The sequence below is a fragment of the Coloeus monedula genome (assembly GCF_965178545.1).
Source record: "Coloeus monedula genome assembly, chromosome: 7".
Classification (NCBI taxonomy): domain Eukaryota; kingdom Metazoa; phylum Chordata; class Aves; order Passeriformes; family Corvidae; genus Coloeus; species Coloeus monedula.
The window spans coordinates 2,850,210-2,866,381 of record NC_138787.1 but is presented as its reverse complement, the minus strand read 5'-3'; the positions used below and the strand labels follow the sequence as shown (position 1 = coordinate 2,866,381).

General features: G+C 47.9%; 1 protein-coding gene across 1 annotated transcript in view; it reads right to left on the bottom strand.

The window, feature by feature from the left end:
* Window positions 1-615: 615 nt before the first annotated feature.
* The window catches only part of ABCA12 (ATP binding cassette subfamily A member 12), a gene marked incomplete at its 5' end in the record, with an annotated part of 78,518 nt that continues 62,961 nt past the window's right edge, over window positions 616-16,172 (bottom strand). The window contains 14 exons of the mRNA XM_082284953.1: window positions 616-1,370; window positions 2,585-2,722; window positions 3,353-3,458; window positions 3,906-3,998; window positions 4,253-4,356; window positions 5,569-5,703; window positions 5,831-5,975; window positions 6,543-6,652; window positions 8,207-8,417; window positions 9,021-9,289; window positions 10,561-10,720; window positions 11,497-11,612; window positions 13,495-13,672; window positions 14,374-14,428. Of these exons, the coding sequence (XP_082141079.1) occupies window positions 1,251-1,370; window positions 2,585-2,722; window positions 3,353-3,458; window positions 3,906-3,998; window positions 4,253-4,356; window positions 5,569-5,703; window positions 5,831-5,975; window positions 6,543-6,652; window positions 8,207-8,417; window positions 9,021-9,289; window positions 10,561-10,720; window positions 11,497-11,612; window positions 13,495-13,672; window positions 14,374-14,428 (1,940 nt within the window). The 3' untranslated portion in view covers window positions 616-1,250. The remainder of the gene's footprint in view (window positions 1,371-2,584; window positions 2,723-3,352; window positions 3,459-3,905; window positions 3,999-4,252; window positions 4,357-5,568; window positions 5,704-5,830; window positions 5,976-6,542; window positions 6,653-8,206; window positions 8,418-9,020; window positions 9,290-10,560; window positions 10,721-11,496; window positions 11,613-13,494; window positions 13,673-14,373; window positions 14,429-16,172) is intronic.

The window sequence follows — 16,172 nt, the reverse complement described above, 5'->3', positions numbered from 1 at the left end:
TGCCCTGACCCAAACCCGAGTCTTTGGGCCCTTATGCTGATACATATAATAAAGAATCATATTAAACTATTCTATCTATTAATCATTCTGGGGGAGGAGAGCAGGATGTGTGTGGTGGTATGCTGAACTCAGCTGCTGGGGGCTGCTCTCAGAGGTGGGCAGAGCAGTCCTTTAAAGCCAGCAGGCAGAGTCTTTGAAGCAGGAGCTAATGATGCCTTGTTATGTGGGAAAACACAGCTCCAGAGTCACGGGGGCAGCCAGCATGTGGGGTTGAGGAGGAAGGTCACTGCAGAGGACACAAAGAGGCAGAGCTGCTGGAGTTGGAGGGTTTATGAGCAAGGGAGATGCTCCTTGCTTCTGCTGTGCTCAGGGAAATACAATCTTAGGAAGCAAAGAGCTGCTTCTTGTCAGAGCATTCAACCAAGAGACCTGCCCTGTACCACTCCTCGGCTATACCCGAGCAGCCCTGAACTCCAGCCAGGAGAAAGGGGCTCGTGGGGGAATCATCTTCCACTGGGTACCAGGAGCCAGGAACTTCCTGGGACCAGAGGACTCACTCAAGGAGTTACACAGAGCTGGAATAAGCTACAGGAACAAACCAAAACCACTGGAAGCACTAACATTTAAAATAGTTATATTTGTCCTGACATAACCAGATAAGCTCTATGTCGTTACCAAAGGTGGCCCCCAGCAGTGGCCTTTGCGACTGTCAGTATGGAACTCCCTCACACCTACTCCCTCACAACCCCCTGTGAGGAGGGGCAAGGCCACCAGCCCCATCTCCCCAGGGGGGAGCCTGTCAAAACTGAGCCACTTTCACTCAGTCACCCAGGAAGTCTTGCTGAGCAGGAAGTGGAGCGTGGCTTTTCCTCTGCAGCCAGGGGCTGCTTTGTGGTCAAACACCCTGCACTGCCCACAGCTCCTCTGCTCCAGCACAGCCATATCTGCTGTAAACAAACGGCCACGAGCAGCAGGTGATGTTATCTAAATCCTCACAGCTATTACAGTGATCATAAAACAAGAACTGGGGGGGGAAAAGAACCAGTGGAAAGACCAATCTGATTTGTAACCAAGTGCCAGTCTCAAACACCTACCATGTTCCTAGTGACAAATTAAGTGCATATCAAAAAAAAAACACTTTAAGAAAATGGGACTGCTTATCCCCATCACCCTAAAATCATTGAAAACAGGGTTGGAGGGGCTGTCAGGTCTTTTCCCCAGATTCTATGATCCTGTGTGGGTGGATCCCTTCAATAGATGGAGCTTATGGTGCTAGCTTGGCTGCTTGTGTCAGAGCTGTCCAGCGTCACATCAGGGCCTGCATCCGTGCCATCGGGATCTGCTTGATCTTTAGCAAAGTTGATGAAAACCTAGAAGTTTAAAGGAAAACACTCAGTATGTGACAGCATAAATAATTTATGATATGAATGAATATGAAAAAGGCATGGCTGTTCATTTGACTGTGAGCCTGGAGAGCGCGCTCAGGGATGGATTCACGCTGAATTTGAGAATTGCAAATTGTTGGGCTTCTATGGGCTAATGTAAATAAATGGATGTGCACTCCTGTCCTGCGGAATCGACACCCGGGACCCGAAGGCAGACATTCCTGCACAGAACCTAATTGTCCTGCAGCTCAGGTTCCCAAGGCACCAGCGAGGCAATGCCCATGCAGTGACTCATTTCGATCCCACTGTAATACAGTCCTGTTATTACTTCATAAACCCATCTGTCTCCGTGTAATTGACATCTGTGCACGCACAACTGCAGAGTGTAGAGAGAGGTGTATAAAATCACATGTAACAGCCTTCCTTTCAACAGCAGCTAATGAATACAGAAAGGATTCTTACCAGAACACTCCCTGCAATCATATTTGCATATTCAAAAATCTGAGCTGTCCTCCCACAAAACCTGAGCTGGGGCTTCTTGAGCTTTGCCCGCCTGTTTCTCTCACAACCACTGCCCCTTATTGAAACAGCACTGAGGAACTCCCCTCCCAGACTGCTGTGTCACAATCCATAGCACTACAGGGCTGCAGCTCTGCTCCTCTCTCTGGGACCAACCTAATATTCCAGGTGCTGATGCTGAACAGGGTGATTTCTTCTGGACAGTCCTTGTGGCAATCCCTTCAGCTGATGTGCTCCCTACAAGATTTTGTTGCCAGTGGGAACATTCTTCCAAGGGAACATGGAATGAACCCCAAAGCTAAGTTTGGAGTAATGCTAAATGAACTTCCAACCCAAAAAGTGAAATTGAGCATGTTTTCAGTACTGGTGGAAATCCTAGCCCTGGACTTGGGGGTGATTCATAGCCCTGCCCTTCACCCACACCCACGAGGCTGCTGAAATCAGCAGTGACAGAGGGAAGAACAGATCCTTTATGCTCCAGGCAGCTTTCTCGGTGTGTTTCCCTAGCACCAGCAGAGGTACCTGGAGGCAGCAGCACTGATAAAGTACCCCCAGGAGGAATATAGATGGAAATCCCTTTCAAACTGTAGTCTATTGTGTGCAGCAGTCCATTATGTGCAACCATCAGTCTGCTCCCGTTAGCAGTTTTAAATGAATGGCCTCACATTTTAATTCCTTACCTCCTCCAACGTTGTCTGACTCACAGAGAAGTGCCTGATGTTGAAGGCTGCTTTGCTGCCTTCCAGGAGATCAAATATATTCGCTACCCCTCCCGCAGAGACCGGGACGTGGTACTCCACCATGTTGAAATGCCGATCCTGTGGGGACAGGAGTGGTGGGGGAAAGCCAAGAACCAACACATCCAACAGCTGGACCACGGGAGGATGAAGGAGCAGGGGCTGTGGTGTCTTCTGAATGGTACTGTCTGGTAGTGTTTCCCCACTGGGAGTTCTTGTGGGGGTTTGTGACTGGGGGAGGACAACTAAACTGCAAGGCTGGAAGCTCCAGGGTGGCCATAGCATTTTCCAGCTCCAAGTGTGCAGTTTTGATTCATGCAGAGATTGGGTTACAGACAATGGAGGGGATTTGTGACTCAGTTACTCTGGTTTTACAATTACTCAGTTACTGGAAGCACTGGAAGCATCTCATTCCCACTGAACCTGAAGTGGGTCTCCATGCATTCCAGCCTTCAGTGGGAAGGGCATTCCCAGGGCAGGGGGTCACCTAACAGCTGCCTTGCAGGGCCACTGCAGCTTTTTGGCTGATGTTACTTCAGCCACCAAGGAACGGGAATGCTCCAGCCCTCGGACAGTGTAGCTGAAGGCAGTGACAAGTGTGACTCAGGTCTGTGGGCACAGCATGTTGTAAGATGTCCACCTTGCAGAGATTTTCTTGGTCACTTTGAAGGGATTTTGAAAGCCTCTCCTGAAAGCATTTGCCCTGCTTACCTTCAGGCATGTATTTGGGAAGTGTGACTTCATGAACTCTGTCAGCGTCTCAGTGCAAACCGTGCTGCTGTTTAAGTGCATCTTCACAGTGAATCCTCTTCCAAATCTAGGGGAAAAAGAAAATCACCATTAGCACTGTAGAAAAGAGAAAATCTGATGAAGAAACTCCTTTGCGAGTGCTGCACAGGCTCCTTGGGGAAATCTAATCCAGGCATGGTGCAGCTTGAATGGGGTCAGGGTTGTTAACCTGGAGTGAAACTTAATAAGAAGCCGAGCTATTGTTATAACTAACAGAACCAAAGCTCAACCCTAATATGCATTTCTCATTTGTAGCAGTGAACAGATTACTTTGGGGGACACATTCTGGGAAGACAGGCTGTGAGGGAGTAGAAAGTGCATTAGTTAACACAGAATTTCAGTGGTGAATAAGGGACATAAACCAGGAAAAGTCATTGTTTTGGTGACACAGGTCTCATGTTCTGAGCACTCAAAGCTGTAGGTCAGTAACTCCAGAGGCTGTTCAGTAAAAGTGAAATAGGTTCATTTTACTGACCTGCTCTTGATGTGCTGCAGAGAGCCAATGCACTGGAAACTCCCGTTCACCATGATGGCCAGCCTGGTACAGAGGGCTTCACACTCCTCCATGCTACAAAACCAACCCAGAAACTCTAATAAGCCATTGAGAAGGTATAAAAAATAGTTAAGTAACTGGAGAACATCACTGATCTTCCCTAAAGTGGTGTGGGTCTCTGTGGACACCACATTCAGCCACAACAAACCCCCAAACCTGTCACAGCTCAGTGCCCTGAAACTGTGCAAGGACCAGTGGGAAGTGTGAGGGATGGGCTCTCCACACCTCTGCTGACCCCAAAATAGGAGGCAGAGCCAGCCCAGCCCTACCTGTGAGACGTGAGTATCACTGAGCATTTGTTCTGCACTTCCTCGCTGATGATTTTCCAAAGGTGGCGTTTGGCATTCGGGTCCATTCCAGAGCTCGGTTCATCCTATTGGGAAAGACAGGACTGATTGGAAATTTGCACTTAAAAAGTAAAGAAGCCTGGGCTCAGGCAGCAGTTAGTAGAGAGAGAATTCCCCCACCTCCTCCTCTTTTTATTGAGATTTTTTATCTCACAAAAGCAGCTGGAGCACCAGCAGGTGGTCAGAAATAAAGGCAGCAGTGCTGGGCTTGATACAAGTTGGGACAAGGGATATTTATGTCTACTAGGTATCCAGCTTAATATTGGGAACTCTGCTCACAGAGCTCTGCACACCTTCAATACACAGCTGATGCCTTGAGAGGCCTCCTAAAAACAGAGGCTTGACAAGAATAAGGGAATAAAGGTAGGTATTTATCTGAAAGGCCTTCAGAGGTACCCCCTGGGGAGCCAGGGGCTACTGCTGAGAGGGACCCCAAGATGGACATAAGTTCTTCACACTTTAGTAAGTTTGGTTCATTTGCATATCAGCATAAATTCTCTAATTAAAGCTTCAGTTTAATGATGTAATTCCCCTCAGCTTGCCCCCCTTTAGTGGCTTTTTGGTTTATACTTTTTGGGCCTAGGATGGTCTGGGTCCTTGAAGAGCAGGCCCAGAGAGGCTTTATTATTTGAGAGAGCAGAAGTTAACAGGCTACAAGAAACTTCAGAGTTACACACCAGGCAGTACAGGATTTGAAAAATATAAAAGTTAAAACCTAAGGCATCATAGCAAGTGGGAAAACTTCACAAAAAGGTATGTTTTAGCAATGGTGTAAGTCCATGGAAGAACTGGAAATTCAAAGTGAAAGACAAGACAGAAAGCCAAACCTAGAAAAGCAGTTATGTTCTAATCCTGAGGGAAGTGGCCCCTTTGCTCTCCTACAGTTTTGGAGCCTTAGATGCTGCTTTTCTTGCAAGGCTGTGCAGGTTAGTTGATGGAGATAAAAAACAAGATAGAGCTGGGAACTAGGAGAGTTTAATTGGCAAATAAAGGGTCTATTTTTGACCTCTGGAAGGTGCTATCAGAGAAACTGAAAGACTTGCCACTCTCTTATGCCCTTAAAGAAAATATGAGTGTTTGCTGGAACCTAAACTTTCCTGTGATGGTTTCTGTTGTCAGGCCAAGCACGGGCATGTGGGGAGTGTCCTGTAAGCTGTGCCTGAGGAGGTTTTGTGAGACAAGTTCTCCTGCCAGCCCAAAGACTCCTTTCTTCCCCCACCAAGGCTCCCATTTCTCACCAGCAGCAGAATGGATGGATTCCCAATGAGAGCCAGAGCAGTTGACAGTTTCCTGTTGGTGCCATAACTGCACATAGAGGTGACTCTGTCCTTGTAGGCCATCAGGTTCAGCCGGTGGAGGAGCTGGAGTACAACCTAGGGAGCAAGAGTTGTGCTTCCACAACATGTCCAGCCATGGATTACCACACATCTATCTATTGAAAGACTCATTTAAAGGCTCCAAATTACAAAAAAGGATGCAAGCCAAGCCCTTGTTACTCACTCCCTTGATGTCCCCCTCTGGGATGCCGTGCAGCCGAGCATAGTAATACATGTGCTCTTCCACTGTCAGCAGGTCATCCAAGGCATCTTCTTGAGGACAGTAGCCAAAGAGTGACCAGTGGGCCTCACTGATGTCATTCAAGGACCTGTGTAAGGAAGTTGGCACATCAGTGTAGAGACACTGAATTGCACCCTGGAATCAACAGGAGGGAGAAAATCCCTTTCTCCTATTTCCTATCCCCTTCCCCAACCCTTGAAGGAAAATGCAGTGCATCTGCAGAGCTCCAGCTTTCAGACCCCCAGTTCTGCAGAGGCTGTGTGTCCAGTATGTAGCTCTCCAGTTGCTGCCAGCACCTCAGATGGCACAGCTGCCACCAAGCCTACAACTGTTAAAGAAAGCTTTGAGGTGAGCCCTACTGGTCTCCAGGTCTAGCTCAGAAGTGGGATCACACTGCTGAGGATCTGAGCCTGATTCCATTTGCAATGGACTGAAGTGGAAGAAACACCTCTGAGAACAGCAGAGATCCAGGAGCAAAATGCAACCCCCTAGGAAGCAACCATGCCACCTTCAAAGGACGAATTCCCCACCTTGTTTATTTTTGCTCTGGCTTGAATGTTTTATTTCAGACTTTTACATTTCTTCTCCTTTGTCACCCAGCCTTAAAAACTTTTCTCAGGTTGATTTGCTTCCCCAAAAATCACATCCATCATACCCAGAATGATCCTGCACCCGCAGCCTTCCGCTGGATGCTCCGATGTCCCCTGTCAGCATCTTAAAGATTGTTGTCTTTCCAGCTCCATTCACACCAAGCAAGCCAAAGCACTGGGAAAGAAAAGTCAGAATGAAAGAGTGCTGTACTTGTAATGCAGAAATATTGCTCTGAGATGGGTGCTCAGTGCACCTTGTCCCATCTTTGTCCAGCCCCTTGAGCAAGATGAATTGCCAGAGGAACTCAGCACATCCCAGTGTTATAATGGAGGTTGTTTATGGTGCAATACACTCCAGCTTATATTAGGACCATTTGTTTAATATGGTGAAGAATCAAGGATGTGCCTCCAGTAGAGTCATTCCTTTTACTGTGAGGTACATTCCTGCAGGAGCTCAGGCCAAATCCCCATCGGCTCATTTGTGCAAAGCCTCCCCTTGGCAGGGACAGAGCTGCTCATGGGAATGGGCTGAGTGAGGTTTGGGCTGGTACTGGTAAAGCCTTAATGCAACACAAGGTTTTTGTCCCATAATGTCACTAAAGCACTCCATTAGTAAGAAGAAGAACTGGCTCCCTGTAGTGCAGTTCCAGTATCTCATGGTAAAAATCCACATTTTATTGCTAAGGTTGGAGATAGGCAGTTGTGTGTTGCATCAGCCATCACCATTGTGCTGATAATTTTATATTATTATTTAATTAAAATTGTTATTTTGCTCTCATTAGTACAGATCAGCTGACGTGAGAGTCCTCCTGTGCTGGGCCCACTGCAGATGCACAGAAATCCAAGGTTCTTCCCCACCTTGGTCCATACAGGGACAGAATCTGTGCACAGTCTGCAGTTCAGGGCCACAGCTTCTGCTGACAGGTGGGGAATGGTGCCCTAAATCCCACCAGCATCAGGGTGAATTTTGCCAGAAGTCAGAGACCTCAATGCCAGTCCTGGCTTATAAAAAATCCTCTGCCATAAAGACCAGCACCAGTCTCCACATGAGGATGCTGTCCTGCCCAGCACCCTACATCATTTCATCTCAGTGGGATCCAGGCAATGACAATAAACCAGGTGCCAAGGATTAATTCCAAGCTTCCCCACAAGTCAGGTGCACAGCATGAGGTAGAATCTGGTATCCAGTTTCCTCTGGATCTCAGAGGTGCTCTGTTTACTCCTGTCTTTTCACTTCTCAGGGAGGCAACTGCACTGACATGACCAAAGAATGTTTTTTTCTTTGGAGTTAATTTTAGGTCCTGATTCATGAAAACGTGTTTTCAGCTGAAGTGACTTGTCTTCCCCTGATGGGAAACACAAGCAGATAAGCCTGACTCACCATCTCCCATGCAATTCAGGTGAATAATTTCAGCTGGACACATTCTGCTGTCTTCATTCACCACCTGGTGATCCCCAGTGACCCCCCCCCCAAGACTGCACTGTACAAACAGAGCACGCAGACATTTTGCTCTGAATACAGCTCCATCAATTCCCATCCACCTTCCCTCTTTCTAGGGCCTTCAAACTGTCAGTTGGTGTCCCAAATCTATCAGGAGCCTCTTGTCACTGCTGTAACCGCAAGAATCAATAAATGGGGCAAAGGAAGGAAGAGGCCAGAGCAGAACAAACCACTACAGAAGATGACAATGAGACTGGAAGGTGCCCACAGCCTTCTCCCCTGGCTCACCTCCCCAGCAGGGATCCCGAGGCTGATGTTTTTCACTGCTGTGATGCGTTTGTGAGGGAGGTGGTAGATCTTGGTGAGGTTCTGGAGCTGCACCACGTCGAAGTCAGCTTTGCCAGACTCCACCCGGCTCCTCTCTGCCTGGACATCCCCGTCCTCTGTGGCGGCGGGTGGCAGAAGGGAGGCTTTGCCATGGACTCTGTCAAACAGGAACCTGGGGGAGGGCAGAGAGGGACTTACCCTCCAGCAACAGCCAGCAGTTGGGATAGATCCCAGGGAGCCTTCTGTGAGACCCCAGGGCATGCACAAAATACTCAGATATACAGTTTCTATTCTCTCCTGGTATCTGCTCCACCCAGGGGTCTCTTCCTGCCTATTGTTTTTCCCTCTTTTTCAGCAAATATTCTGGGTTGGAGCAGGTCCTGCCTTGTGGACACGCTCCTAACGCAGGTGACAGGAATGTTCTCACTCCTCTCTGTGTGCAGCCAGGGCAGAGGAGACGGGGAGAGCCAAACAGAGGAGGTTGCCAGTGGAATGACTGCCCCGCACCAACAGCTGAGCACCTGCCCACCAAACCCTGAGCCCCAGGCTGCAGTCCCAGCCAGCACCAACTGCCAGGGGACTCCATAAACTACACCTCTGTTAGTTAATACTCTAATTACTGGGACTCCTGCCAGAGAAAACTCACTCCATATTCACAAATTGTCCTGGAAATTGATGGGCTTCATAATTGACAATGATGGTGCGGGAGCCCGGAATGCAACCACGGAGCTGTGGCTGGGGCTGCTTCCCCTGCGAGGCTCCAGATGTTACTTACTCCAGTATGTTGTTCCAGACTCTCTGAATCATCCTGTCGTGAACTGTGAGACGAATGGCAAAGAACACGGTGCCCTGGATGAACATGGCCAACAGCTTGGACGTGGTCTTGTCCAGCTCAAAGGTTTTGTCAGGGTAATCCACTCCATAGGCTTTTAAGAAGCCCAGCAGTGCCTGATCCTGTGACAGTTCGATCAAGCCATAGCCAAAGCAAAATTGTGGGAACAGAAGGAACACATGCCTTAAATTTTCAGCAAGATCATGCAAACCCTGGAAAAAAACAAAGAGCAGCACAGTCAGTCACTGCTTTTATTCACGGAATAAATTCAAAGGTTTTACTGTGGGACTGAAGTGTAACAATTACATTGGGATTTGCCTGTGTCTCAGAGCAGAGATAAATTGAGAGCAAAGAGCTCTGGAGACAGCTCGTTTCACAGGCACAAGGTCATAAAAGTCAACAGGCAGCTCTGAGGTTGTGATCACCCATAGTAAACAGCAGCCAGCTCCCAGGATGCTGCTCCCAGGATGCTGCTCCAGCACCCAGAACCTGCCCAAGCGCCAGAACTGAGTTCTGCCACTGTGCCCCCCAAATCTGTCCAGCACAGCCTGCTCCCCTGGAGCACTGTCCTGTCTCTTCTCCTTGGACAAACAACTCCATAAAACACAAGATTTGGCTTTTCTAGACATGGAAGGGCTTTTCCAGCTAGTTCACAGCAGAACAGCCCAGTGCACAGTCTCACAGTAAAGAACTCTGGTGCATTTCTAGCAGAAGAAAGGATTAGTGCACAAAGCAAACTGGAGAGGCACTAAATTAGCATGGAAAGAAACTGACTCCCTGCCACTGGGGCACAGGGATGAAAGGTGATCATAATTGCATATCCCTAAAACCCAAGGGGCTGCTGAACAAACTCTGTCCAGATACAGAGAAAAATGCAACCCAGCTATTGTAATTGCCCTCCATAAAAAAAGAAATCTAAGTGTAAGGCGTGCATTTAATCCCAGCCATTCCCAGGGAGATCTCAGTTTAAGAGAAGGCTTTACTTTAGGGAATCATCACTGTCTCTGGGTTGTCATCCTTGCAGGGAGAAGATGACTGCATTACAGACCTGGATGACAGACAGCTGGTGCTGGGCTTACTGCAGCACATGTCAGACTCAGGGCAGTGACATTCAGCTGTCACTCCCCACAGTTCGTGCTGCGAGAACTCAGCAATGGTTTGAAGTGTTCATCAACAACTTTCTATCAAACATCTCCACCCACCTCCTGCCCTTCATCTTCCACCACCAGGGTGGTTATAAAGAGGGTCCTCAGTTTTCTCCCTCTCTTTTCATGTTCTCCCCTCTGCCACCACTGTTTCCTTCTTTGCTGGGGGTGCAGATTTACAGACAAGCAAGCTCCATACGTGACTCATGTCCTGTCTGTAGGGAACCCCGTGAAATCCTGTGACTGTGTCCAGCTGCTATGGACCTGATCAAAGCCACCAAGCCCACAAGAAGCCTCCTGCTGTGTCACCACAGGGTCAGTATTAGTGGGGCTCCTACCTGGTCTGTGGCCTTTTCCTGGGAGAGCAGGAACACAACCGAGTGAGTGATAATGGTGTTGATGCCGAAGAACAAGTTAACACAGACGTAAACAATGAAGGCCATCCCTGTTTCCTTGAAAAATCCAGCCAGCAGGTACATCCAGGAAAATGATGCATATCTATACATACCAACAGTGCAGAGAAAACCATGGTAACTCAAAGGGTTACTTTGAAAACAAACCACTGAATACATCAGACAACATAGAATCGTTGGATGGTATGAGTTGGAAGAGAGCTTAAAGCCCATCCCATTCCACCCCCTGCCATGGACAGGGACACCTTCCATTAGGTCAGGTTGCTCCAAGCCCTGTCCAACTTGGCTTTGAACACTTCCAGGGTTGGAACATAACATAACATAACAGCTCTGTTTTGGCATGTAACTACATTTCCACATTACAGAGCTTAAAGAAAAGAAAAATGCCTTTGTGTCTGTTAGAATTTGGAGAAAAGGTTTATGATACATACTTTGAACACAGAACCCCACCTGAAAACAAAGAGACTGGGCCTGGAGGATTCAAAGCCGGGGGAGTTTGTTGAAGTTTTCCTGAATTGTGCTACTGCTGTTTATTTTGCTCTCTGATATTAAAATGCTCTTGAACTTTGCAATAGGTCAGGAAGCATTTGCTTACAGCTTGAGCTGTTGCTGGGACCTTGAATACTTCCACATCCTCAAGTAGTGTTTGCTTTGAATAAAGCAGGCACAACAACAGCTCTCTTCCCCAGCTTTGGGATTTACCTCCCTGCCCCTGGAAGGAGCAACTTAGTCCGTGTTTGTGGAGTGCGTGTTGAAGAGAAAAGCCCACATGCCCCCCCTGGATCTCAGCCTCCAGCAGCCTGCAAAATCCAGTGCCTTACCCTGAGCAGTGATATTTAAATAACTAAGCCCCACACTTACCCGAACAGTAACAGCAGAAGAAATACTGCCACTAAGTTACTGTTGTTGCAGAAAGCTGGGATCTGGAAGGCTGAAATAACTCCCACTGAGAGTCCAATAGGGACCATAAAAAGTACCTGCAAAATGATATTAAAAAGATGTTACTAGGACAACAGTTCTGAAACACCTTCCTGCAACGATACAGAAGCACCAACACCAGGACTGAATCTGGTCCCACAAATGCAGCTTGGTTTTTCTAAGGGAAACCAAACACAGGTGGGCTTTCAATCCTCCCCAGGCTTGCAGATGAATTCCCACAAAGCCTCTTTGAGTAGGCAAAGCCTCAGCATTGAGGACTGTGGGCAGAAAGTACCTTAAAAAAAGGTTGTGAATGAAAAATATGCCTTTGGGCTTTCTGTTAGCCTTGCAGTCAGACCACTTCATTGTGCCCTGTAAATCTAGTCTATATAGTGTTGAGTCAAGCCAGAGACCAACCAAACGTCTGCCTGGAGAGCTCCTCTCTTCCCCAGCGCTGGGATTTAGCAGAATTTACTGGCAGGGATTCACTGAGAAATATCAAGTTGCCGAGAGCTCTGGATTAGTTTCAGCCTGCTGAATACTGACTGTGCAAGGACTCCGGGGATTTTTCCACAGGCTGACTTACAAATAGGCAGTGCTGGAGTGAGGGCCTGGATCAGGGAGGCAGGCACAGGCCTGCTCCACCCTCCCTGCTGTGCTGCAGCTCAGGGCTGCACTGCTGAGCCAGGCTGGGGCCATGCTGCCTTGGGACCCCTTCCAGCCCTCCTGCAGGGCAGGGAATCCTTGTGCTGCTGCCTTGGGACCCCTTCCAGCCCCTCCTGCAGGGCAGGAAATCCTTGTGCTGCTGCCTTGGGACCCCTTCCAGCCCTCCTGCAGGGCAGGGGATCCTTGTGCTGCTGCCTTGGGACCCCTTCCAGCCCTCCTGCAGGGCAGGGGATCCTTGTGCTGCTGCCTGCCCACATCAGCCCCTCCAGGCAGGCACTTCTGGCTCACATTCCCCATGGGATTTCAGCCCTTAGTTCTCCCTGCACCAAAGGGGACTGGTCACCCAAATGAAGATTTCCTGTTTCCAGGAAGTGATAGAATCACTGGGATTTTAGGTTCTTGCAGATCTGCATCAACAGAAATGTGTGGGATAGGTGGAGCTGTTCAGCACTGCAGCCCAGCTGGCAATGCCAGGCTCAGGAGCTGCGCTTGGCTGCACTGCCCATTCCCTGTGGGAGGGTCTGACACCCTGCACACAGGGAATGCAGGAGACACAAAGCACTTCAGCCTGCAGACACTGCAAACATTTGTCCTCTTGGCCCAGCAGTGCTTTCCAACAACCATTTCCATTAACCCTCTGCACCAGGAGGAAACAACTTCAGGGGCAACAAGGACATGCCCATGCCAGGGAACGCAGCACAGTGCTGGAAGCTCAACAAGGTACATCTATACAGCACTGTGAAAAGGAACCTGCTCAGGTCCTGCAGGGCTGCATTTGTAGCTTTCCTTGGCTTAAAAACTTTAGAACATAGAATCTTACAGACAGCATTCAAGCCAGTGATGGGGTTTTGCCCAGCAGGGTTGTGTCAGCTGTGGGATGCCTGCTGCTGTCCCAGCCAGGGTTCCCAAACTGGCTGTAGCCTTGAGCCCCGAAGCCTCACCCCAGATTTGTGGAGCCTGGGTGACAGCAGATCCAGCCCTGCAAGCTGTCAGAGGAGCAGCTGGCTGCTGGAATGGAAATCAAGCTGCAGCCTGCTCCCATATAAATGTGCCGGGTGCTTTGCATACACTCCAGAGAGCAGGAATGCCTTTGCTTAGCAGAATCCAGTGTTGCAGTTCACGTTTAATCGTCCCCAATGCCTTGGAGAACAATTACTACAGAACACTCTTGATAGCAATAAGAAGTCTAGGCAACCAACTCTAAATAAAGAATGTCTTTTCCCCCCGTGCTGTGTGATGCTCCTCCTGGTGCATTTAGGAATGTGAATTATTTACCAGATCATAAACGAAGTTGGTCACCCAGTAGGTTGTCATCCCAATGCCTGAAATGTGCTGCAGCTGCTTGGCTTTGGTTTGATGCTCCTTGACCATGTAGAGCACAAAGCTGGCTGTGGTGATGGAGTAGCCCACCAAAACAGACATTGACACTATGATGTCCAGTAAGCTGTTGAGCCTGGGAGAAAAGGGGAGAAAGATGCATTTGGTGAGTGGGAGTGGCAGATTTCCCTCACTGGGAGGATTAGTCAGAGCTTAGAAGCAACAAGGTCCTGATTCTGGGCCAGCATCTTTATAATCCTGAAATGGTTTGAGGCTGGAAGGGACCTCAAAGCCCATCCCCTTCCACCCCCTGCCATGAGCACAGACATCTTCCACTATCCCAAGCTGCTCCAAGCCTCATCCAGCCTGGCCTTGGACACTTCCAGGGATGGCCTCACCACCCTCACAGAGGAGGATTTTTTCCTTTCTTTGCTGCCTTTGCTGATGGCAGTGATGCCCAGCAAAAGGGACTCACAGCACTGAGCTGTAGTGCTGGACCCCGGCATGGAGTGGAAGGGCCAAAAGGAAAATGATGTCATTATTATTATTATTATTATTATTATTATTATTATTATGCCCAAGCACACTAATGTGTGAGGCTGTAACTGTGACCTCCAGATCTCCAAGGGATCCTGCAAAAAAACCCTCACAGGAATCCCCAGCTCTGGTGGCAAGCAGGACCCTATTCATGCATAGAGGGAACAAAGACAAGTGAGAACAGTTTCATCACTTAGAGAAAGATATCCAGTAATTTAGACTGGTTTATGGTTTCCAAGAAGCTGCCTTGCTCCTTTTAAAGCTAAAAAATTCAGGCATCAGCCAGAGGAATCCTCTTACATTACTTGTTCTTGACTCTGTCCTCCAGGATATGGGTGAGCTGATAAGAAAATACCTACAGGGAAAAGAAAAAAAAAAATTGAAAATGTGTCCAAATTAAAGCTTTCTTCACCAGCTCCTGATATTGACAATAATATAGAAAACTGAGAGAGAAAAGCAGAAAAGCAGATGAGAAGTGTGTTTCTGCTCTGTCATCTCTGTGCGATCTTGGGCAGAATTTTGAGCATCCTCATTTTTCCTGTGACTTCACTTGGCTGCACAGCAGATCTGAAATTCAAACCGTAGGCCTTGTTCCTACATCTGTCTGGCTGACAGCACCATTCCCTTCCCACACCTCAAATCAGGCACGTGCCTGTGGGCCTGTGTATTCCAGCTCAGATTCCTCAGCACTGACACCTTCAAAACTGATGAATATGTTCTGTTTCAAAGCTGCTGTCTGATGATCCCACCTCATTCCATTTGTTCTTTTATCACCAGGAACAAGTCTTTCCCTGCTGCCCTTCTCCACAACTGCTACCTGCCTGTGATAGATGTCTTTCTCCATAAAGGATCTGTGGAGGTGAGAGCAGAAACCCAGGTAAGCTACAGACACTTCTGCCCCCAGAGTGGCAGTGAATTAATGCTGAACTATTCTGTCTTAAGAAACTAGGAAAAAAAAACAAAAAAAGAGAGTATTTTGTTCGAAGTTACTAGCAAAAATCTAATTGCCACACTGGTACGTCCCCTGCGATGTTTTCCAAAAAAATCCATTAAAAAATGGGTTTGTATCAGGCCCAAACTGCAGCAGAGAAACTCCCTGCTCATGAGCAAGTATCTTCACATGTGGTTTACGTACTTCTTTTGCAAGGAGAACACCTAGCCCAATATACACTGGTATTGTTCACCACAGTGCTTTTGCCATGTCTGGAGGCAATCTGTGCCTACAAAAGCAAAAGGAAGAACATGGGGGGCCAGGTCCAACCTCCAGGGCAGGTCTCTGCCTTGGCCCCCCCAGGATGACAGCCCAGTCTCTAAGACTCCAGTGCCTGAGAAAGGGTTCCCATGTTTATGTGCCTAAAAATGAGGTTCCCAATTCATATTCTGACACCTCAGTAAATGCCTCAGGGAGTGCTGGGGGACCTCCAGCTGCTGTTAAATGCAGAGATTTTCTAGAACATGCCACCTCTGAAATTTAAACTCCTCATAGCCAGGTGCCAGACTTTAGGAATGATGTGATGAAGAACTATTCTGAGTAATTTTCCCTAAGAATGGGCACTCTGACAGGGGAATCAGAAGGGAGGAGCCTGTGGGTTTAGCTGACCAAATGCCATCCTGAGCAAATGAATTTGAAAGGAAGGATTCCAATGGAAATTAATTTTGGAGAAAAAAAACCCAACCAAACCTCAGTCTTGTCATCAGTGAGAGAAATGGGATTAAAATCTTGGACTGCTGATAAAGCCATACAAACAGCCAGGAAATGTTTCCCTTCTCCAAAAGGGAGAGAAAGAAAGAAAGATACTGACTGTCTAATCTGTTAATACTTCACTATAAAGCCATTTTCCTTTACTGGAGCTTAGGCTAGAAGTCAAAATTTCCATTTCAATGCTTTCTCCTTTTTTGTTAGCTGGGATTAAGAGAAGAAAAAGCACAATATACATAAGTCAAAAGCTATTATGACTTGCTTAGTGGCGGGGTAAAAAGCTTTTTATGTATTTTTTTCAAAATATACCCTAAGTCAAACCTCTAAAGCAGAACTGGCACCTCTTTCTGACTGCTGAAGTGACAACACACTTTTATCTGGCCACTTCAATGGTTCTTAA